General features: G+C 50.9%; 9 protein-coding genes across 9 annotated transcripts; 4 read left to right on the forward strand and 5 right to left on the reverse strand.

Annotated features, from left to right (window-relative positions):
• Positions 1 to 1,215: 1,215 nt before the first annotated feature.
• On the reverse strand, positions 1,216 to 5,024 carry BO83DRAFT_191596 (nuclear import receptor MTR10). The gene is made up of 8 exons (XM_025526553.1): positions 4,703 to 5,024; positions 4,513 to 4,605; positions 4,181 to 4,453; positions 3,980 to 4,070; positions 2,634 to 3,914; positions 2,157 to 2,582; positions 1,562 to 2,092; positions 1,216 to 1,504 (listed from the first exon to the last, which is right to left on the reverse strand). Exons 1-8 carry the CDS (start codon positions 4,832 to 4,834, stop codon positions 1,416 to 1,418), a joined length of 2,916 nt encoding a protein of 971 aa, XP_025382231.1. The 5' UTR covers positions 4,835 to 5,024; the 3' UTR covers positions 1,216 to 1,415.
• A 130-nt stretch (positions 5,025 to 5,154) lies between these two features.
• BO83DRAFT_383478 (small nuclear ribonucleoprotein E) lies at positions 5,155 to 6,041 on the forward strand. The gene is made up of 3 exons (XM_025532475.1): positions 5,155 to 5,445; positions 5,501 to 5,591; positions 5,664 to 6,041. Exons 1-3 carry the CDS (start codon positions 5,302 to 5,304, stop codon positions 5,714 to 5,716), a joined length of 288 nt encoding a protein of 95 aa, XP_025382232.1. The 5' UTR covers positions 5,155 to 5,301; the 3' UTR covers positions 5,717 to 6,041.
• BO83DRAFT_191612 (5-formyltetrahydrofolate cyclo-ligase) lies at positions 5,774 to 6,925 on the reverse strand. Its single transcript, XM_025526554.1, has 3 exons — positions 6,676 to 6,925; positions 6,112 to 6,615; positions 5,774 to 6,043 (listed from the first exon to the last, which is right to left on the reverse strand). Exons 1-3 carry the CDS (start codon positions 6,767 to 6,769, stop codon positions 5,922 to 5,924), a joined length of 720 nt encoding a protein of 239 aa, XP_025382233.1. The 5' UTR covers positions 6,770 to 6,925; the 3' UTR covers positions 5,774 to 5,921.
• A 54-nt stretch (positions 6,926 to 6,979) lies between these two features.
• Positions 6,980 to 8,296, forward strand: BO83DRAFT_412655 (uncharacterized protein). The gene is made up of 4 exons (XM_025534421.1): positions 6,980 to 7,224; positions 7,312 to 7,426; positions 7,502 to 7,680; positions 7,730 to 8,296. The coding sequence occupies exons 1-4, from the start codon at positions 7,105 to 7,107 to the stop codon at positions 8,024 to 8,026; spliced, it is 711 nt and encodes a 236-aa protein (XP_025382234.1). The 5' UTR covers positions 6,980 to 7,104; the 3' UTR covers positions 8,027 to 8,296.
• Positions 8,297 to 8,315: 19 nt separating this feature from the next.
• BO83DRAFT_349889 (uncharacterized protein) lies at positions 8,316 to 9,105 on the reverse strand. The gene is made up of 2 exons (XM_025528883.1): positions 8,887 to 9,105; positions 8,316 to 8,811 (listed from the first exon to the last, which is right to left on the reverse strand). The coding sequence occupies exons 1-2, from the start codon at positions 9,027 to 9,029 to the stop codon at positions 8,406 to 8,408; spliced, it is 549 nt and encodes a 182-aa protein (XP_025382235.1). The 5' UTR covers positions 9,030 to 9,105; the 3' UTR covers positions 8,316 to 8,405.
• Positions 9,106 to 9,382: 277 nt separating this feature from the next.
• Positions 9,383 to 14,028, forward strand: BO83DRAFT_442118 (putative non-repetitive nucleoporin). The gene is made up of 5 exons (XM_025536384.1): positions 9,383 to 9,748; positions 9,802 to 12,270; positions 12,323 to 12,411; positions 12,475 to 13,104; positions 13,176 to 14,028. Exons 1-5 carry the CDS (start codon positions 9,457 to 9,459, stop codon positions 13,782 to 13,784), a joined length of 4,089 nt encoding a protein of 1,362 aa, XP_025382236.1. The 5' UTR covers positions 9,383 to 9,456; the 3' UTR covers positions 13,785 to 14,028.
• A 1,401-nt stretch (positions 14,029 to 15,429) lies between these two features.
• On the reverse strand, positions 15,430 to 16,882 carry BO83DRAFT_191682 (TauD/TfdA dioxygenase family protein). The gene is made up of 3 exons (XM_025526555.1): positions 16,039 to 16,882; positions 15,640 to 15,974; positions 15,430 to 15,574 (listed from the first exon to the last, which is right to left on the reverse strand). Exons 1-3 carry the CDS (start codon positions 16,719 to 16,721, stop codon positions 15,462 to 15,464), a joined length of 1,131 nt encoding a protein of 376 aa, XP_025382237.1. The 5' UTR covers positions 16,722 to 16,882; the 3' UTR covers positions 15,430 to 15,461.
• A 688-nt stretch (positions 16,883 to 17,570) lies between these two features.
• BO83DRAFT_458871 (uncharacterized protein) lies at positions 17,571 to 17,954 on the reverse strand (the record flags this gene model as incomplete). The annotated part of the gene is made up of 1 exon (XM_025537149.1): positions 17,571 to 17,954. The coding sequence occupies one exon, from the start codon at positions 17,952 to 17,954 to the stop codon at positions 17,571 to 17,573; it is 384 nt and encodes a 127-aa protein (XP_025382238.1).
• A 399-nt stretch (positions 17,955 to 18,353) lies between these two features.
• BO83DRAFT_412659 (uncharacterized protein) lies at positions 18,354 to 19,651 on the forward strand. The gene is made up of 5 exons (XM_025534422.1): positions 18,354 to 18,659; positions 19,051 to 19,113; positions 19,309 to 19,349; positions 19,378 to 19,567; positions 19,641 to 19,651. Exons 1-4 carry the CDS (start codon positions 18,522 to 18,524, stop codon positions 19,565 to 19,567), a joined length of 432 nt encoding a protein of 143 aa, XP_025382239.1. The 5' UTR covers positions 18,354 to 18,521; the 3' UTR covers positions 19,641 to 19,651.
• Positions 19,652 to 20,566: the final 915 nt, after the last annotated feature.

A 20,566-nucleotide genomic window follows, 5' to 3' on the forward strand; every position in this document is an offset into this window, starting at 1 on the left:
AACTTCCGTAACTCTAGATAATCAATCAATCAATCAATCAATCAAGGACCCATATTCAGATCATCAACACCGAACCCCGCCATCTCAAATCTCAACCGGGTGGATACCGCAATACGTATGTATAACTGGCCACCCAACCCCCCAACATGGGGCCAAATAAACAAACCAAGAAAAATCTTTTATTTATTTATTTATTTATTTTTTTACTTATCTCTTCGCCCGAGATGATCAGCTGAAAATAAAGCAAATTTTTATCTCCGGGTGTTTTATATAGTATACATATGGATTGTGGATTGTAGATATCCATTGGCTGATTGATAACAGTTCTGAAACAAATGGGTCGGATGGATGGCGATCATCTCTCGGCTATACTCATGCTTCTTTCTTTCTTTCTTTTTTTTTTTTTTTTCCCCATGTGTGTTTTGGACTTGTTTGTGCTGTGAACATAAGGATCTACGGTATGGGTCTCCCTTTTCTACTACCTAACTAGTATATATTTGTTGAGTGCTGGTGTATATCAGTTGCTTAGGTGCTGGGTGGAGTTGCCCGGTACTAAACATTGTAGCGCGGCAGCGCGCGTGTGTCCTTGTGTGTGCGTATGTGTGTGTGTGGGTATCCTATTTTAGTACTATCTCGGGGCTTTTCGTGAAGGAAACTTCGGTTCTCAGGATGAAAATCTCTGCATGTCATATGATATGATGATGATGATAATGATGATGATTGTAATATTGGTAGTAAGGTATGCTGGAGACATGATAGTAAATTATTGGCTCCTGAGGGTTTGTTATCTTACAGGCTACTCCACATGCATACCGGTTTACAGGTTTGAGATCCTACTGTACATGACTTCCAAGACATGATATACGGAGATACGCACTGGAATACTCATAGGGGCCGCGGTTGCCGGGAAGCATTGGTCTAAATTGCTACACTTAAAGAGTACTTTCGATTTACAGGGCGGGTGTTCAGGGGTAGTAAGGGTAGTGGCAAGCAAGAAATCATGCGAGCGGGCTTGAATCTCCACCCTCCGATGCGCAGGAGGGACCCCGCTGGTCTCATGCGCGGGATCGCCCTCCCTCAGGCAAGAGTGCCTCGGATTCTGAAACAACCGCATCATGTCGTATACGGGTGATGCTGAGAGATAATGGGTGGGCGCGGCAGGGAGAAGAGAGGGAACGGAGGGCATAAAGGAATACATGATTGGGCAAATATTTTTTAACTTGATTCTCAACGCGTGCGAGCGCTTGATGATCTTCGGCCGGGTCGCATGATGTGCGCTAATCTTCCAAGGACTATTGCCGCCTTCCAAGGGCTGAGCGTCGTCGGCAGCTGATGAGAATCTTTCTCCCAGCATCCTTTGCGCTGAGCGGTTCCTGACTTGCTCAGTCCTGGCCTCCATTCTCCCATGGTACAATCTATCCGCTAAACCGGAACCGGGTCGCCTCCAGCCGGCCCAGCCCTTCTCTAGGTGCCACGTTCCGTCGCCGGTATGAGTTGGTGAAGTCTATGCGTGCTTGTCAGCCAATGTAAAGCTTGCGAGAAAATGCTAGTTTCACCATACCTTGAAGAAGGACCCGGATCTTCCGCACCTCACCCGAGTGGACCTTGTCGAAGATGCCCTTCAGCAACCTCTCCGCCTCACCCGGCTTCATGGTGCCGGCGGGAAGCATCTGCAGCGTGGCCTGAAGCCAGGTTCCTGCCTCTTCGGGCATAAGTTCGAACAGCATCATCATCACGCTGGATGCGTCGGGGAAGCACTCTCCCGGGAACGAGAACATCATACCCGTCAGGATATGCTGCGTTAGTAGCTGGCCTTGCGACGCAATCAGCTGCTTGACGGCCTCGCGGATTTCGGGCGGGTTGGTGTAGGAGCTCCCATCTGAAGTGGTGAATTCGGAAACCGTCGGCTTATCGAAAGCGAAGCTAAAGAGGTCGTGGTAATAATGAAGGGTGGCCATGAGTGGGTCAATCTGCTGGAGGGTGAGAGCGCTGAGTGCGGCGGAGAAGATCGGCACGGACAGCGATGAAGTGACACACTCCTTGGGGTAATACCGGACGGCATCGGAAGACAAACGATAGAAATCCTCGATAACTGGTTGTACCTGATTAGCTTGAGGCGCAACGAGCAGCCAATTTCCAGCTGGGGGAGCACCTACCATCTGGGAGATTCTCGGGGGGTAGATCATTCAAGGTCCGCAGGAATGCGACCGCTTGCTGCTCGTAAAACTGGAAGACAGCATGGCTGGTGGAGGGATCGACAAATTCAGCACCCTCGGAGAACTCGCGCACGACAGCGTCAGTGGCCCACAGGAAGCATCCTTCTCGTGATGCCTCGAATCCGCTTGCAAGACTCTGCGCTAGCGTGGGTAGGAGCGGAGTCATAGCCGTGCGGTAGGAGATAATCATGTTTCTCCAGCAACGGCAGACGCGCTCTAAAATCGGCGTGGACGAGGTAAAGTTCATCACGATTGTCGTCATGATTGGCAAGATTTCGCCGCAATACTTGACTGCGGGGTTCTCTTCCCGGGGTGAGACGTATGGGTTCACGACCAGGATGAAGATCGTAATCAACTGAAGGTGATCTACCATGCAGTTAGTATGCAGAGTGCCTTTTCATTTTGAAGTATACCTACCAGCAACAGCCCGCTGGCCCTCTTCATCTTTAGCGTTGTTCGCTAAGTTCATGATGCGTGCCATAATGGGATCACAGAACAACTTCATCGTCTCGTAGATCTTCTCCAGTGGCTGCACTGCAACCACAGCCGCGACACCCTCAGTTATCTCTTCCTGACTGGCCGGTTTCAGCTTGTCAAGGACCGATTCGTAGAACGAGTGTAGTTGGGCAATGTGACCTCCAAGCAACTTCTGGCAGTCCGTGCCCAAGAACTTGAAGGCCAAGGCTGCAGCCTGAACCACCTCCGGAGAGCTGTGCTGGAAGCCAGAAATGACATAGTTTAGTTGCGCCTCCAATGTCTCGGGATGCTGTGCAGTCCACTCGGTGTAACGCGCTAACGCCATGATAGCCTGGAACCGCACTTTTTCTTGGTTCGGAATCTGCACGATGAGGGGAATGACCTGTGTTAGGACAACATTCTCCTCAGGATCGACCATACGGCCCATGGCGCGCAAACTAAACAGGGGCGCTTCGAGCTCTTGCCAGTTGGGAACATGGTCGTCGCTGGACTGGGAGGCATATTTGGAGACCCATTGTTGGATCAGCTGATAAGCCTTGGTCAAGCACTCATTGACCCCAATGACCGCACAGCAATCCTTGAGCACATCTCCCATAGCGTGCCGGAAATGCCGGAATTTCTCTTCCTGCTCCCGATCGCCACCGAAAAGGTCCGTCTCACCCTCCTCCGGCCGCGGGTACTCGAGGTGCTTGACCATGATATCCACGAGGCTAGAGAAGATATCACTAAAGCCAGTCCGTGCATCCGCATATCGCTCCAAAGTAACATATTGCTTCAACTCGTACCAGAAGACGAAAGTAAGGGAAATTGCGTCCCGCTCCCAGTCGCGAGCGCAACATTCTAGGACCGCTTCGACCAGCCCGCGGAAGTCAGTCGGCAGGCGTGCCATCAGAACCACCCAGGCCTCGCCAGCTTCGGCAAACAGCCTCGTGATACCCCTGTAAGCATCTGTGTCTTCCGCTTCGGCGAATTCGGCAATCTTCGGGCGCAGGGACATTAATCGCGGATACAGGGCCTGGATGATGGGCAGTGAATCATCGACCTCCCGAGTGTCTCTATACAAGGTGCACATGCTGTCTACCGCGGACTCGAATGATCGGTCGTCATCAAGAGCCTTGAGAATCACATCCATCAAGGGTGAGTCAACAATCTTCGACGCCGGGATCTCGCGCATCCATGAGGTGATACAGTCGAGGAGACGGGGGTTAGTAGACGCGGTAGCTAAACCAGAGCCATAATCAGCATATCAACATATAATGAAGCTGGCTCGAAGGCTGGGCACATACGGGATGACTGAGCATATTGAATCAGAAGGTGCATGACCTGTTCGGCGTTGTCTTCCAACAGTTCTTTCGTCCTGGAATCAAGGTCCTCTTCCTAAGTCAAGCCAGCAGGTTAGAGTCTCGTTTGCCGCGGTATGAAAGGTCGTCGCCTATCGCGTAGGAACGGATTGTAAACAGGTGAGGTGCTGATGCCGCCGAACATACACTGAGATTGATTTTACGACCCTCGGTCACTTCTTCCGGGAGAATCTTGAGAAACTCCAACACACAATCCCCCGCGCTGCTACCCAAAGCCGCGCCAACTGTGGGTAGGACGTCCTTCCAGTCCAGCATTTGGATGGCCAGGCTCGCCAGACAGACGCAAAGCTGTGTCTGGATCGGCCGAGGGCCTGCAGCATAAGCCACAAGCAGGTTCAGAACGGAGTCTCGGAGGGCGAGTATCGATTCCGCGGGTAGCTGGTCGAGGTCGAAGATAATCTGGGACTGTCAGTACGGGATGCCAGTACCGCGTCATGTAGGCGATGGGATCGCTTCACCTTTCCTTTCAACGTGGTCGCTGCGAACAACTTGGCCTCGACAGGGACATCGGGGGACTGTAGCATTTCGTGGGTAATAGTCCATGCTTCAACCTAGATAGAAGCCGAATCATGATTAGCATGCAATGTTATGGGCGGCGTGGAACAATCGGCCCTGAGGAGGAAGAATGAGGGGTAGGGATGAACGGACTGATTTTTGGAACTTCTCCAGGAACTCATGGGCGTGTTCTTTCTCCGATCGCGAGACATTTCCTGACATAGTCGTGACTGCCGCGAGGACAGCACCAAAGGACTGCCCTGCGGTCCCCTCCTTGCTGGCCATCTTGGACGAGGAGTGGGATGTTTTGGGATTGTTCGAGTTGGGAATGGGAGAAGAGGGGTTCAGCCAGGCCGGGAGGCTCAACACCTATGCAGTGCGATCATGAACAGTCATTAAACAAACATTAAAGAACAAGCCACCTCGATGGAATCAGCGCTAAACCTTCAGCACAGTGGCGGAGAGAGAGGAATCGGGGGGTAAGTGACTGGTTAGTGGAGGTGGGATGTGGTGACGATCGACCCAAAGGGAAAAGTTGGTGAGCCGCAATCGTCCCCGAGGCGGCAAGAACGATGGAAGCTTGCTTCACCACCTTCCCGATCTTTCTCGACCTTCTCTCTCAGCACCACCCGCCTAACAACCACCACCACGCGTCGTTTTCTCGATCAACCGAACGGTATTCCCGTCTGTTGTCTCCTGTCGCTGCCTTCGCCTCTTGATACCCTGCACATTCCTTCCATCCACCCATCACAATGACCGGTCGTGGAGGCGGTGGAGCCGCTCGCAAGACCCTGCTTGCGCCGATTCATTTCATCTTCAAGCTTCTTCAGCAACGGTCTACAGTCTCTATCTGGCTCTACGAGCAGCTTGCTTTCCGCATAGAGGGAAAGATCAGGGTAAATAGGTTCTGGCGACATTTTTGCGTGGCTTTCGACTAATCGACTCGTGTAGGGTTTTGACGAGTTCATGAACCTCGTCATTGACGATGCAGTGGAGGTTCGCATGGCTACAAAGTCCGAGGAAGAGAAGCGGAGACCTCTAGGTATGCGGCAGTCTAGCTGTTGTCTCCTCCCCTTCGATGCTGCAATGCTGATACCAATTTTGAACAACCTAGGCCAAATACTGCTCAAGGGCGATAACGTGTCTCTTATTCAGGCCGTGCAGTGAATTTAAAGGGGCGTTTAAGGATTTCGGAAGCCAGGAAAGGGAAAATTAATCATTCATCTCCGACTTCGTGCCGTGATACGATATCGTTTGCATTTTCTAAACACTTTTTTACGGGTTCTCGCTGGAGTACAATTATCTGCACATTATTGTCGCATTAGATGAAAACATGGACATGAAAGGGCTCGCTTCTTTTCTGGATATCCTATCAGCGTTGGCGCACGAGGCACCGGTCATCGCCGACCATGAGGACGTCTACTAGCCAGTCGTGATCCGCAACCGGGATCTTTTCGGTCGGAGCCAGCACTTGTTCTTTCAGAGCCAGCGCGACTATACGAGGGGTTAGTGTCGGAATATGCTCGGGTTGACTGCTGTCATCTGGAACAACTATGCCTTACCTAGTAGAGGCAGCTTCGGTGCCGTTGTTGTGCTCTCGGGACCTTTGGAGTACCTTGTCAGGAAATGATCATAGTAACCTTTGCCATGGCCTAATCTTCTGAATCCCTCATCAAACGCCATTCCTGGCATGACAATCAAATCCAACCCGTACGGTCCTTGCGTAGAATCTTCGGGCTGGGGTGAGACTCCCTTGCCCCCGAAGCAGTTTCTCTTGTTAAGCACACTTGCTTGCGAAAGCGATGGAATTCCCCACTTGTCCGGCTCGAGCGATCTGAACTCATCCATCGACTCAAGCAGCAACATATCCATGACTGATGTCTTTGGCTGTGACGACAACTCGAGATTATGTATGTAAGGTACGAAGACTTCTTTGCCATTGGCCAGGGCATCCTGCACTATCGCAGTTGTAGAGAGTTCACCGGCTGGCATGGACAGATAGACCCCGATCCTCTTCGCATCCCGATATTCCTGGAGAGCAAGTAATTGATTCGTAGCGATCCTGGCTGTGGGAGGTTAGCACATGCCGCGATCATATTGGGCAGAAGCGAATCGAGATCCCTGACATTGATTGGCAATGGAGTCGGCGGGGATCTGCTGGAGAGCATCCCGCATCCTCCGGCGAAGGTCCCTCTTTGCGACTTGCAACCCAGCCATCATCTTGGTCCTTGCTTGCACAATGAGAACGCGGTGTACGCGCAGACCAACGACCAATGTTTTGTCTACGCGGTCTGCCCAAGGTGCTTCACCTAGTTAGTCTGGTAGCCGAAGCGGCGTGGCTTGGCAGGCGAACATGTTTTGGCGGATGATTTGCATGGCGGTTCATTTGTTTGATCGGCAGGGCCAGTGGCACGTACCGGGGGGAGCTCTTGTGTACTCCACCCTTCAAGGGCCGCCTGCGTTGCGCCTTTCAACGCATTCCTCTCGCTCTCTACTTACAATCTGCCTCTCCCTTTCTTCTGTCTTGAATCTCTTCTCGTGGGTATGATCACAACATGATGGCAACGTGCTTCTTATTTGGCCTTCTATTAACCGCTGTTGGGGCCAGCAGCCACAGCGCATCTGATCTCGAAGGAACATGGACAACCAAGTCCCGCCAAGTTGTGACAGGTCCGGTATGTTTTGCGCCGTGTTGATTGTTTACCAATTTCGATAGGCCAGTTCTACCTGTTCGCTAACCGTTAAATGTTCGATATTTACAGGGCTTTTACGATCCTATCAATGATAAATTCCTCGAACCCAATCTCACTGGTATCTCGTACTCGTTCAACGCCGATGGACATTATGAAGAAGCCTACTATCGTGCCATTGCCAATCGTTAGTCCCAGAATCCCCAGAACTATGATATCGCGTGCATTTCCCCGATTCTGACGTGTCATGATCAATTAATAGCCCAGGATCCTTCCTGCCCAAAGGGGATCATGCAATGGCAGCACGGTACCTATACCGTAAACAGTGATGGATCGGTGGACCTGACTCCGATCGCTGTCGATGGACGCCAGCTGTTATCAGATCCTTGTCAGTCCTCTACGGGGACCTATACCAGATACAACCAAACCGAGCATTTTGAGGTACTTGGGTTCTCCCCGTTAACTACATGATGGCTACTGACAAGTATAGTCGTTTTCTGTTTCGGTAGACTCATACCATGGTGTCCAACGCCTTGACGTCAAGAACTTCGACGGATCGCCGTTGCATCCAATGTATCTTATATACAAACCGCCACAGATGTTACCTACGCAGACGCTCAATCCAACCTCCTCCAATAAGAGTAAACGCCAGGTCGAGGGGGATACTGGAGGTCGCTTCAGCATAAAGAACTTGGTCAGCAGGGAGAAAGTTGGTGACCCGAATAACTGGCTGTGGCTCGGTATATTCATGACCACACTCGGAGGGATCACTTTACTTCGCTCGTAGATGACCGCGAAACTTGCGCGTTACCGCCGAGCAAGTACGATGGACGGCTGGATATGAATGGATATGGAGTTCGGAACAATACTGGAAGGGCAAACGGGAATGGATAAATAAGGTCGGTAATTCTTGGGATGGCATACAACCTGGCGCTGGGATCTTTCGTCTTTCTGTTTTGGCACAGCACGCCTACATGACCCATGGCATGAAGGCACGCGAGGTCTGCTTGTTTTCACTATGCAACTTTATAGCGACCCGAAATCCCGCCTAATGAACAATTCTTAACTTTTCATCCGTCGTATGCATTTCATTGAGGGGGGAACCAGGCAATTGGTCTAGGTATGCGTATTATACAGGTAGTTATTATACATTTTCTCGTCAGCCCTTACGCGGAAGAGACCGCTTCTTTGGCAATTCTTGCAACTTCGGATCTCTCGGCGGGCTTGCCATCCAGGGCTCCTCCAGGGGAGAAGAGAGACTTGAGTAGGAATCCAACCTCGACCTTCTTGCCCGTCTCCTTCAACTTGGCAAGTTCCTTAGCAACGATCGTCTTGATATCGTCCACGCTCATGGTCTTCACCTGGGCGCCATATTCTTCCAATATCGCAATGTGTCGATCCTCAGTCTCCTTCAAGTCCGGGCGGTTCTCAGACTCAAATTCTTTAGCAGCATCCTTCGAAGCAGAAATGCGCTTGCGGATCAGAGACAAGAGTTGGAGGTCAGTCTGGATGGGCGAGTTGGTTTTGGCGGCGTTGTTGGTTTCGGAGATGAGAGCGCGAAGGACATTCAACCTGATAATTGGGAAGTACTTCGTCAGCATTGATGCGCAAATAGCACTCAGAGCCTCAGGTAAAAATTAGAAGTACCTGGGTGTATCCTTAGCTCGCATGGCAGTCTTGAGATCGGTTCTCAATGCGGTCATCAATGGCGGCAGAGTCGGACCAGCAGTGGAGTTCCAGCGCACCAGGCGCAGACCCAGACGAGATGTGAGACGCATTGAGGGAAGCATGGTGAAGAATAGGATAGCAGTAACACTCTTCAATGGCACAATGGATGCTGAATGGGCTTTGCGGTGTTTGTTGCGGGCATGAAATCATGGGCGGAGGAAAAGCAACGCAAAGGCGGAGAGAGCTTGGGCAGGACCTCACCTCCGGGCCCGTGCACAATTTTGTTTCTCTTCCTGCTCGTTTTACGGCTCAGGCCTGTCATTATTCGGTCTGATCGAAACAACTCGCCCTCAACCACTCCGGCTGTTCCCGCCTCTGTTCATTGATGTTGCTTTCTCAAACCTTCCCGTCCTCCGTCTCTTCCCTCCGCCCTCTCGATACCATCGTGAATTGATCGTCCTCTTCGCGCCCTTGCGCCGACCGAATCTTCACCTCGCCGGGGAGCGCGACGAATCGCCAAAGCTTCCCACGGGCTTCTCAACCGGCATCATGTCTTATCCAGACCTCACGCCGACCCTCACCCCTCAAAAGCCCTTACCCGGTGCTTACTTTCAGACTCCTGCACCCACCGTGGCTGCGGCCGCGCCTAGTTTCTCGCCAAAGCCTGTCGCGGCCCCCGCGGAGCAACATGCAGCTTCACCGGTTGCGCTTCCCAGACTCCCCCCAGCCACGTTCAAGCCCAAGACCCAGGCGTTGAGCACAGAGGAACGTGCTGCAGGAACAGTTAACGACACTCTCGCTCAAGAAGCCCGTTATCCCGACCTGGATAGCTATCTCTCCCGTGAGTATGCCCTCGTCTTGACGAGGGGGATCAGGTTTAACACTCATCTGTAGAAGGTATCTCGTCTGACTACGATATACCCGCGTCACCATCATGGGCTCCCTTTCAGAAAGTGAAGATGTACAACATCCCAGATCAAATCTTCGACCAATACAATCGAGCGCAGGTGTCGACAAGCATGGGACTCTTCGCCGAGTTGAACCACGCCTGGGTTGCCATTGACAATGCACTCTACATCTGGGATTACACGCATCCTAACCCTCAGTTAGTTGGTTTTGAGGACCAACCGAACAGCATCAACACGGTCAAGCTGGCGAAACCCCGAGCTGGTGTGTTCTTGCCTTCAATCACGCACATCCTCGTAGTATCGACAACGGCAGACGTCATTTTGCTTGGTATGGGTTGTGAGACTACGGCTGGAGGCGCGCGGCAAGTCACATTATACCAGACGGGCATGTCAACTTCCATTCGTGGCTTGGATATCCATGTCATCGCCTCCTCGGACTCGACCGGTCGCGTCTTCTTCGGTGGCACTTCGGACAATGACGTTTACGAACTCATCTATCAGCAGGAGGAGAAATGGTTCCAAGGTCGTTGCTCCAAGGTCAATCACACTAGCTCTCGTCTATCTGCATTTACGCCGAGCCTGAGCTTTACGCAAAAGTCATTCGAAAATGTGGAGCAGATGGAAATCGACGACACAAGAAAGCTACTGTACACGCTATCATCTTCCTCCACCATTCGCGTCTTCCACATGAAGCCAGATGGCAGCCTTGCTTTGGTGATCACGAAGCCAGCCCTCGATATCTATGCCAATATCGGACACATTATTGCGTCTAATGAAACCCTTAACCCCAAAGTTCCCATTGTTTCCATCAGTCCCATCCCAGCCGCCGAGGCCTCTAGGTACCATCTGATGGCCACAACTGCAACAGGCTATCGCATTTATCTCAGCGCCACCGGCTCCTTCACCTGGTCTTCTGCACCGAACGGCACCAACGCACCTACAAGTATGCAGGCCCATCATGTCAAGACGCCGCCGTATGACGGTGCTTCCGCTGCTCAACTCCCTCCGAGCCTTCAAAACCAACCGCGTTTTCAAACCACAATTACGGCCAGAGTGCCGATCAACACCCTGCAGCCTACCAGATTCACTGTTCGATACCCTCCAGGTTATTTCCTCTGCTTCACATGTAAGGACTCCACGAACAAGTCGGACACACTCTTCATTTCGGCTCCGGATTCGGGGCGCGTTGCTCGTTCTCAGGAGAGCGTTATTCCTGGAAAGGCTGGTGAAACTGCTGTCTGGCTCTCTTTGGGCAGCAGGGCTGAAGACGTGGGTCTCTGCTCTCCTACTACCCCAGCCACGAGCACTCCTGGAGGATTCGGAAATGAACTGGCCGTGCAGTTTGATAATCCGGCGGCTGAGATCGCCATTCTGACCAACACTGGCATCCACGTTATTCGGAGAAGGCGTCTTGTTGATGTCTTCGCGGCGTTGGTGCGTAGTGGTGGTACCGGCGACGAGGGATTGGAGGGCGAAGTCAAGAACTTCATTCGCACCTATGGCCGGAGCGAAACGCTTGCCACCGCTCTTGCAGTCGCTTGCGGTCAGGGTGTTGAGATCTCCTCTGATTCACGACTAACGCAAATCAATGACCCCGATGTCCTGGAGTTCGCACGCAAGGTCTTCATCGAGTACGGTGGCCGACCGACGATGAATGAGAATGCCGTCGCCGATAGCACCACGCTCGCTATTGACGCAGTCGTTCCGTCCCCGCGTCATGCAGGCATTGCTCTCTACATTTCTAGGCTGTTGCGGTCGATCTGGAAGAAGGAGATTGCGAAGGCCGGCATTGCCCCCAACGGTGCTCAGACGGTCGCATCTTCCGTTTCTGCTTCCAAATTGCAGGCGGTGCAGAGGGATCTTCTGGCTCTGCAGGAATTTTTCAAATCGAACAAGAGCTTCATCGAAGGATTGAGCGGCCCCGAAGCTTTGACGCGGGTGTCCACAAAGCAGGAGGAAACTGCCCTGCAGGCGGAGCACCGCGCCCTCCATTCTCTGGTCCAACTTGTATCCCACACGATCGAGGGTATCTCGTTTGTCCTGGTTCTTTTCGACGAGCGAGTGGATGAAATTGTGGCGTCTCTGCCGGCCGAATCGAAGGAGCGCTTCCTGAAGCTTACCTTTGAGGAGCTCTTCAGTACCAACAAGGGTCATGACATGGCCAAGGAGCTCGTGAAGGGAATCGTCAACCGCAACATTGCAAAGGGTTCTAATGTGGAAACTGTGGCCGACGCTCTCCGACGCCGTTGTGGCAGCTTCTGCAGCGCCGAAGATGTAGTGATCTTCAAGGCCCAGGAGCTTCTGAAGAGAGCTACCGAAGCCGGTTACAACTCCGAACTTGGTCGCAATTTGCTCAATGAAAGCCTTCATTTGTTCCAGCAGGTCTCTGACAACTTGCCGATGGATTACCTGATCTCTGCGGTGGAAAGCTACATTTCTAACCAGTTCTTTGCCGGTATTTGTCAACCAGGCCCATTTCATGTAACTTTACTGATGAGAATCTATAGGTGCGATTCAGCTTGCTCTGAATGTTGCTGCTCGCTCAGACAAGGCCAACATGGCACTTTCATGGATCGTCGATGGGCGACCTGAGGAGGTAGGTCACTCGATCGTCCTGATTCTACAATCTAGCCAAGTCTTAACATCTTTTGTCTCATAGGACACCCGCAAGGACTACTTTTACTACCGCAAGCAATGTTATGACCTGATCTTCAAGGTTATCCTCGCCGTTGACAGCCTCGCCGCTCACGATCCCGGCGTTGTTGATGGACAATTGACGATAATCGCCAAGCGCAAAAATGAGGCTTATGGTGTCGTTTCCGACTCGACGGATGAAGTATTTTTGACGAGTTTGTACGATTGGTATCTGGAGCAAGGCTGGAGCGATCGACTGCTGCAAACCAACTCGCCCTTCGTTGTGACCTACCTTGAGCGCAAATCAGCAGACGACCTTGCTCACGCGGATCTGCTTTGGCGGTACTTTGCTCAGTCACAACGGTTCTTTGAGGCAGCCAAGGTACAACTGGATCTGGCTCAGAGCGCGTTCACCCTTCCTCTCAGCCGTCGCATTGAGTACTTGGGCCGAGCCAGGGCCAACGCCTCCACATTCACGCCCGACACTAGCCGACAAGCCCGACAGCGACTGGTGCAGGAAACTTCCAACCTTATTGACATTGCGAACATCCAGGACGATCTCCTGCAACGCCTAAAGGACGACAGACGTCTTGCGCCGGAACGCCGGGCGGAAGTTCTCAAGGATGTAGACGGACCCATCAAGGACATTAGCACTGTACGTCATCAGCCCAACCTCACCTAGTCATTTACTTTTCTCTTTTCTTCTTGGCTAACATTTTCCTGCAGCTCTTCAACCAATACGCCGACCCTGCAAGCTACTATGACATCTGTCTCCAGATATTTTTCCTGGCCGACCACCGTAACCCAGCCGATATCCGATCGACCTGGCAACACCTCCTTCAAGACCTGCATGATGAGGTCCTTGAACGGGGTGAGCCCATCCCTTACGAGGCTGTAATCGACAAGGTCCGCAGTTTGGGCAGCCGTCTGCGCATGTCCGAGTCTGTGTTCCCGATCCCCATTCTCCTACCCATGCTCGAGCGCTACGCCCTCGAACACCAGCGTGGTGTCGGTCCTGCAACATGGGTCATTGATCTCTTCCTCGATCTTGGCGTCGCCCACGAGACTCTCTACGCAGTCCTCGAATCCATGTACTACACCGATGAAGCTCCCTTCCAAGGTTCCAACAAGAAGTACATCGCCAAGGATCTTCTCTACCTGATTGAGCACTGGTTTCACGACACGGTCCGTCTCGGCGGCGTCGTCTTCGGAAGCGACCTCGTCGCTGAGCGCATCCTTGAAACCCTCCTTCTCCTCCAGCAGGGTGGTATCACTCCGGAACAAGTCCAGCTGGCACAAGAATTGAGGACGAGAATCGATGATATTCTGCGGTGATTTAACCGTCCCACTGGTTCCCCAATTTCATCGCTTCCCCGCCCCCCTCCTTCACGTATAGCAATGCAACCCAAACCCACTTCGATTATTTATTGTTCTGTTCTGTTCTAGTCCTGGGCGCTGGAGTTTCATGTATTATCTTTCTTTTTATTTTCTTTATTATTTTCAATTACTTGCATGCATGCAGCATCCAGAGAGTCATGTCGCGTCGAATCAAGTGAAGAGAAGTGAACGGAAGTAAAGTGAAGTGCCAAGATAATTCCATCATATATTATATCATTTTCAAAGCCATCTTCCTTCCTTTTACCCTCTTTGCTGTCCATTTTTTGGATATGATTAAAGGTGTACTACTTGTCCTATAACTGGGTATTAATCAATGTAATCAATGTAAGATGATGATCATGACTTTTATTTACCTGCATCTTCATTATGGTGTGGAACAACCGTACTACTACTAGTAAATTACTTATTTACCAAATATATATATATATATATATATAACCGACTTTAATTCATCTGCCCATTTCGAGGTATTTATTTAGTATCACCACTAGTAGTAGTAGTAGTAGTAGTCGTACTAGCACGACCATTTTCCTAACTTAGATTTCGCCGATGAACACTAGTAACTTAAGTACTAGTACGAACATGAAGACAGTTTACTGCTTCTACTAGTCACGGTACTAAATTACTGATCGGCGGTTGTTCCTTTAGTAGTTTCCTGACTCGAGCCCAATTTTTTTCATTTTTTGATGCTTCACTGATACCTTAACATGTTTAATTCCTAGTACTCCTAATAATAATACACCAATAGTAGATGCAGCATTCTGGTAGTACAATTCTGAAGAGCTGAGTAGATACTAGTGGCTACTTACTACTACTACTACTACTGCTACTGTGTAAAGTGTTTGGTCCCCGCTTCCCGGGTGTTGGTGTTTGGTGGGGGTGAGTGTGTTCAATGAGGCTGCATACAATAGTAATATATAATGTGTGTGAAGTGGTGTACAGGGTACATCCGAACATCATATTGTACTAACCTTCTAAGTTTTGGTTCAACTACCTATTAACTACGCGTTCATTAGTCGTAAGATTGTTTTTATTTTGATAATTAAATTATTTTGATATTTTTGACGCGTAAATATAATAATAAATAATTTTGGTAGATAAGCAAAGAAGTGAAGTCTATCGGGCTAACAAATTCAGAACAAATAACAGAGAATAAAAGAACATTGCTTTCGGACACGAAAATTTTAGATCAAAGAGAAATAAAGAAAAAGCAAGTTTGGCCCCACTAGTTCTAGAGCATAGAAGCCTAAACAGGGCACAAATTAAGGTCACTAAAAGCGGGAATAAAAAACCACATTAAACAGTCTAATGAACCAGGCCGAGGTATCAATCAAAATCAAGCAGCCAAGCAAAAATCCAGGCAGAAAAACGGGAAGAGGATGGATGGAAGAGGAAAGGATGAGAAGGAGGAGGGAGGATCAGGCACATGCGACGCGCCAAGGATCCCAAAGTCTGAGGGGTAGCCGGGGAAACATCTTCCGAGCCTGCTGCATGGAACGTTCTTGCTGGCAAGGCATCGCGGTGGCGTCGAGCACCCTTGACCTTCCGTGAGAACTAAGAGGTGCTGAGAACAAGGATAGAGCTCCTCGAACAGGTGGCGGAGGCCGTCGGGATTTACTCGAATTGGTCGTATACAGGGATGGGCTTTTCGCCCAATGCGCACAGACGGAAGATGTGACGGAGTTTGGCGCCGTTATCATCATCGAGGTAGTCGACAATGGCGGAATCTATTGCAAATATCCGTCAGTATTGCTTTTGGGTGCTTATCTTTGGTAGGTAACAAGGAACTCACGCGTTGTGCAGCGATTGTCGAAAATCACTATGGTCCGAGGCTGCCACCTCACTCGCGCCTGAAAGTCGTGCCCAGTGATGATATGCTGCATGAGGAAGTCCAGCAACCAGCGCTGCTCAGGCTCCTTCAGACCTTGAATCTTGGTGATGAACTCGCCGTTCACAAAAAGACATTTCTCGCCGGTGACTGGGTGGACGCGCACAAGCGGGTGGACGGTGTCGACGGCTTCTTTGCGTACCAGGCTCCCAGTCAGACGTGCATGCTGGATCATTTTTGCCGATGAGTGGGTTGCGCGCAGCGTGTCCAACCAGGAGGTGAGAGTTGGAGAAAGACGCCTAATTCATGCATTAGAATCTACCTGCCCGGCGCTGATTCGTTGCGCTTGAGGATGATACTTACTTGTATGCCATATCGGTCGCTGAGAAAACAGTATCACCACCTACTTCAGGTCCCTCCAGCAGCCCAAGCATCACATAGCCCGGGGGCTGGATCTCGTAGCTGACATCCTGGTGCCAGAGCGTCGTAGTAGTGCGCTGCGACAGGAAGCGAGTGATTTCCTCGCGGTTGCCATCGCGATGGATGATATGGAAACCTGGATGCCCGCGCATTGAGCCAGAGACGGGCTGATAATTGGGCTTGCCAAAGTGACGCATGAAAGCCTCTTGTGCCTCAGGGCCATCGTCAATGAGATCCTGGTCCGGGAAAGCTACCACCTTGCGTTCGGCAACCAAAAGGGCAAGCTCATCTTTCTGGGCATCCGAGAGCTGGTTGAGCTGAACGCCTTCCACGATGCTACCAATGCGCGGTTGGATCTCCGTCACTTTTGTGCCGGGTGTCAGAAGATTGCGCTTGGACTTATCCTTCACGCGAAGGGCAGGGTCCTGATACTCAAAAGGAGGAAGAGGATCGAACCACACTTTGTCCCACGTGGGAAGGTATTCGGGGTATCTGGTGCGTAGGTGAGACTCCTTGGTGACATCTACGTAAGGGATATTGATGTCGTAGCTGATCGGCTCCTCCTCCTTATGGGCATTGACGGGAAGGGCCTTCTTGGGCCGTAGGACAGGCGCAGAGGACGGCATGATTGCGGATGTGCGCGTTGACTGGTGTGTGCTCTTGTGCGAAGGAAGTATGTACGTAATGTAGTGTTGCTCAAGGCCACAAAGAGGTTAAGCGGGACGTCGACGTCAAGAAAGATGAAAGTGAGCTAGGAGGGAAAAGGAAAAGGATAGATTCCGAGAAATCAAGGTCAATTGAAGTCTCTGGAGATGGATGGGGAAGAGAAGAAAGTTCAGTCGAGGGTGGACGAGAGATGAATATATATCTGATCAGATACAACCTCCACCGGCTCGATATGGCGATAAAGGGATTGCACAAGCAGTAAACACGGCCAAGTGTGGATGATATGGCCGCAGCAGCGCCAATGGCAATGCATCCACCGGAGGTTCGCTTAGGAAGAGTTAGACCAGGGATTATCCCTTTCAATTTTCCGGACCGGGAAAGCTTGGGCTGGTAGATACGCCCGATTACTACTGCTGCTACTACTACTACTACTACTCAAGGCGGGCACAAAAAAAGGTCGTCTCGAAGCCATGACGACAGGGGTACAAAGTCGGTGCCGGACGGGTCTCGACAGATGAGAACAGCGGTCATCGTAGGGGGGTGAGGGGGCGGCGGCAAAGGAATGAACCACTCAGGAGCCAGCATGGCACAAGCAGTGTCTGGAAAAGGTGAAGGGGAAGAGAGCATACAGAGTGACGAAGAGGCCAGAAAGGGAAGAGGCAGGCCGTTCGGAACAGGGACCGAGACTTGCAAGAGATGCACGACGGAATTGGGAGAAGCGGTCAAGGTCCAATGAATAATAAAGAATGGGGCATCGGCGCGCCCACTCCAAGAGTATAGCTTCCTTCCCGCATCGGACGACAAAGGGCTTACAGCAGCAGAGGGTTGTCCGGCATGGCAACGACGATTGTCTTCTCGGAGCTAAGCCTGACCGACCGCAGAAGCGATAGCGATTGGACCTGCCGATACTTCGATGGGAAGGCACTGTCTTCTCCCTGGACCCGGCGTGTTCCGGGGGACTGGCTCTCAACTGTAAATTGTTCCATTCGATGTGGTTCTGGTGTGGTTTCACCGCTCTGATCTAGCGAACCCGGATGAACGATAAGCAGCCAGAGGGCCTGCAAAGAAGGCAGAGGTGGAGCCATGCGGCCGGCACGTTGGGCCAATATCATTAAGTTTGAGTCTGTTCCTTCTAGGGTAGACGGCACTAGATCGCGGAATTTGTCCTGTGCAGTAGTGGGAAGGAGTACCATTACTTTCAGCAGCAGCAGCAGCAGCAGCAGCAGCAGCTACGGTAGCTATCTTGCATTAGCCCTTGCATCGCTCGACAGAAGGACGATGGTAAAACTCCCGGCTTCGAGGCCGCGGCTGCTTTGTACTACTGTAGCCTGTATGCGCTCTGCCACAGGTAGCCATTGCCAATAATCCAGGAATATTGCAGCCCCTCTGCTAATGTTTGGTTGGTGGAAACCGTTTATCTCATGTCAAGAGGGCGCATGCGTACTCAGTACAACATTGTGAAGGGGTTTAGAGTAATTTGTGTTCCACTGCTGTTTATTCCAAAGAACGAGAAAATGTTATATTTTTTTTCTTTCTTTCGGTTGTTGAATTGTTTGCTTTTTCCTTTTTCTTTTTTCCTTTAATTAATTATTCTTTTTTCGTTATTTCTTTTTCAAACATTTTCTTCTTCCACGGTTCAATTTTTGTTTGGGATAATGCCTGCTCTCTTTCTCGCAGTATCCTGGTGGTGATCGATCGCGTCAACTCAATCGAACAAAAATAGTGCCGACTTCCTGGCTCCAGTTTATTTTGGGGCCACAATGCCGAGGAGGCACAAAATCGACTCAGCGCATACCCACTGTAGCTTCCCCGAAAATTTGATGTGTTCGCTCTCTCTCTCGGTTTTAGTGACGCCTTTGCGTATCCATGCTGCCTCTTCAGGGAAGCAAACAACACTGGTGTCAAAACTTTCCTTCTCAACAGAAATGATTAAGATTATTTTTTTTTTAGCTCACTTGCGGAAGGAGTGAGCACCCGTGTAAGCCAAAAGGGTCACACATAGACCCGGTTTGGGCTTCCACCCAACGGGCGAAAAACTTGCTCACAGTATCCATCCATCCTTCGCATCAAGTCCAGTTTGAACCAGGGTGGAACAGACAGGCCTGGCCGATCTTCTCGCGCGCAGAGCCAACGGAGCCTCTCGCGCGAGTTGTGACGTTGGCTTTCATTTCGGGAATGCGGTTCAATGTCCGTGGACTATCGGGTTTCTCCACCGAGCCACGTTAATGTTCCATAATCGGTAGAGATGGGCCGCGGAAGGTCATCCAGGCTATCTAGAACATTTCCCAGATGGCGTCGAAGGCCCACAGAAGCCTCGAAGGAAGGATGCAGGAGAATTGGTCTGATCATAATGTACGACTGTGTCCGCCCAGTTGTTCAAGCCACATCATGTCCGCGTTTGAGCAACCTTCAAGCTCAGAGCTTCCGAGTCTGGAGGGGTCGAATTGCAATTGGGACCAAATTTTCATTTCGTGTCATCCGTGTTTCCGTCGTAGGGCCGGAGTGCTTTGTCTTTCATTGATCATATCTACTACCTATCCAAGTTAGTCTCTTCCTGCTGCCATTCGAGACAGCCTAGGAAGAAGTATGTACTTTGTCGATTGATGCCCGTTGAAGGTGTCCCGTCACTGATTCGTTGTCCATGAGCTATCTCTTACGAAATATTATCCCAACTGGTGCATGGGGTACAAGGACTGTCAAAGGATTCCCAAGTTTGGTGCCTGTGGGTACGGTGGATGAGGATAGTCAACTACTGGTTGAGGCTGGCGACTATTCGCAGGGTGTTCTTGCGAGATACAGCAACTAGATAGCACCGGCGGTCAAATTTGGCCCCAAGTTCCGGGGAAAGGGTCGCTGTGACCTCCAAGGTACGTACTTAGTGACTAGTGTCTACCCTGGGAGTCGGGCGACGCATTTCCGGCTGTTGGAGACTAGCCCACTCTGTGCGAAACACTATGCGACAATGGACTGACGGACGGTGGTGCAAAGTGTGGCGCTAAGCGTAAGCTTCCCGTCGTCCGCCCACACAACGATGTTCTAAGAGGACCGAGCCAAATCATGAGATAGGGGACCCAGGTACATTTTGACGTTCGAGGACATTTCCTGGATCAGGTTGCTTTGTCTGCAGAATGCATGCTATTATTGAGAGACATGGTGGGATCAGCGTGCAGGTGGCGGATACCAGCTGCTCGAATCCTTGCAGTACTTTTGTTTTGATGCGTAAAACTGAGTCAAGGCCGATTCCGGGCCAAGCAGGAGCCCAGAGGCAAAAGATCAGCCCCAAGGGAAGGGGGAGGGGCAGGCGCCACAACTAAGGGATCCTGGGCTCCAGTAGAGGACTTTTGCACCACAAGCTTTGCCGGGAGTCGGAGGTCACAACGAGTAAGCTGAAGGCAGGGTTTGAGAATTGCGGTGAAGACGCCCAGTTTATCGGGCCGCCCTGGAATGAGAGATCACCATGAATCTATGACTGATGGCTTGAGGGCGGAGCTGGACCAGCTACCGGGGTGGACATGGCACTAGGATGTCTCACACAACGATAAGATCGAAGAAGAATATATCGATATATTATTCAACACCATATGCAAGGCCGATGAGTTCTGCTAAAAAAGCAAGCCTGTGGATGGGCGAAAGAAACAATTTTGTTGTTTTTTTTTTTTTTTTTTTTTTTTTTTTTTTTTTTTTTTTTTCAATATTTCATACTTTTGAGCTCGTTAAACCGTTGGGTCACCACGGCTGGTTGATGGTTGACAGTGGGTTTAACTCACCTTACCCGAGCAGCCATGATTGTTGATTGAGCGATAGC

This window comes from Aspergillus eucalypticola (assembly GCF_003184535.1).
Source record: "Aspergillus eucalypticola CBS 122712 chromosome Unknown BO83scaffold_46, whole genome shotgun sequence".
Classification (NCBI taxonomy): domain Eukaryota; kingdom Fungi; phylum Ascomycota; class Eurotiomycetes; order Eurotiales; family Aspergillaceae; genus Aspergillus; species Aspergillus eucalypticola.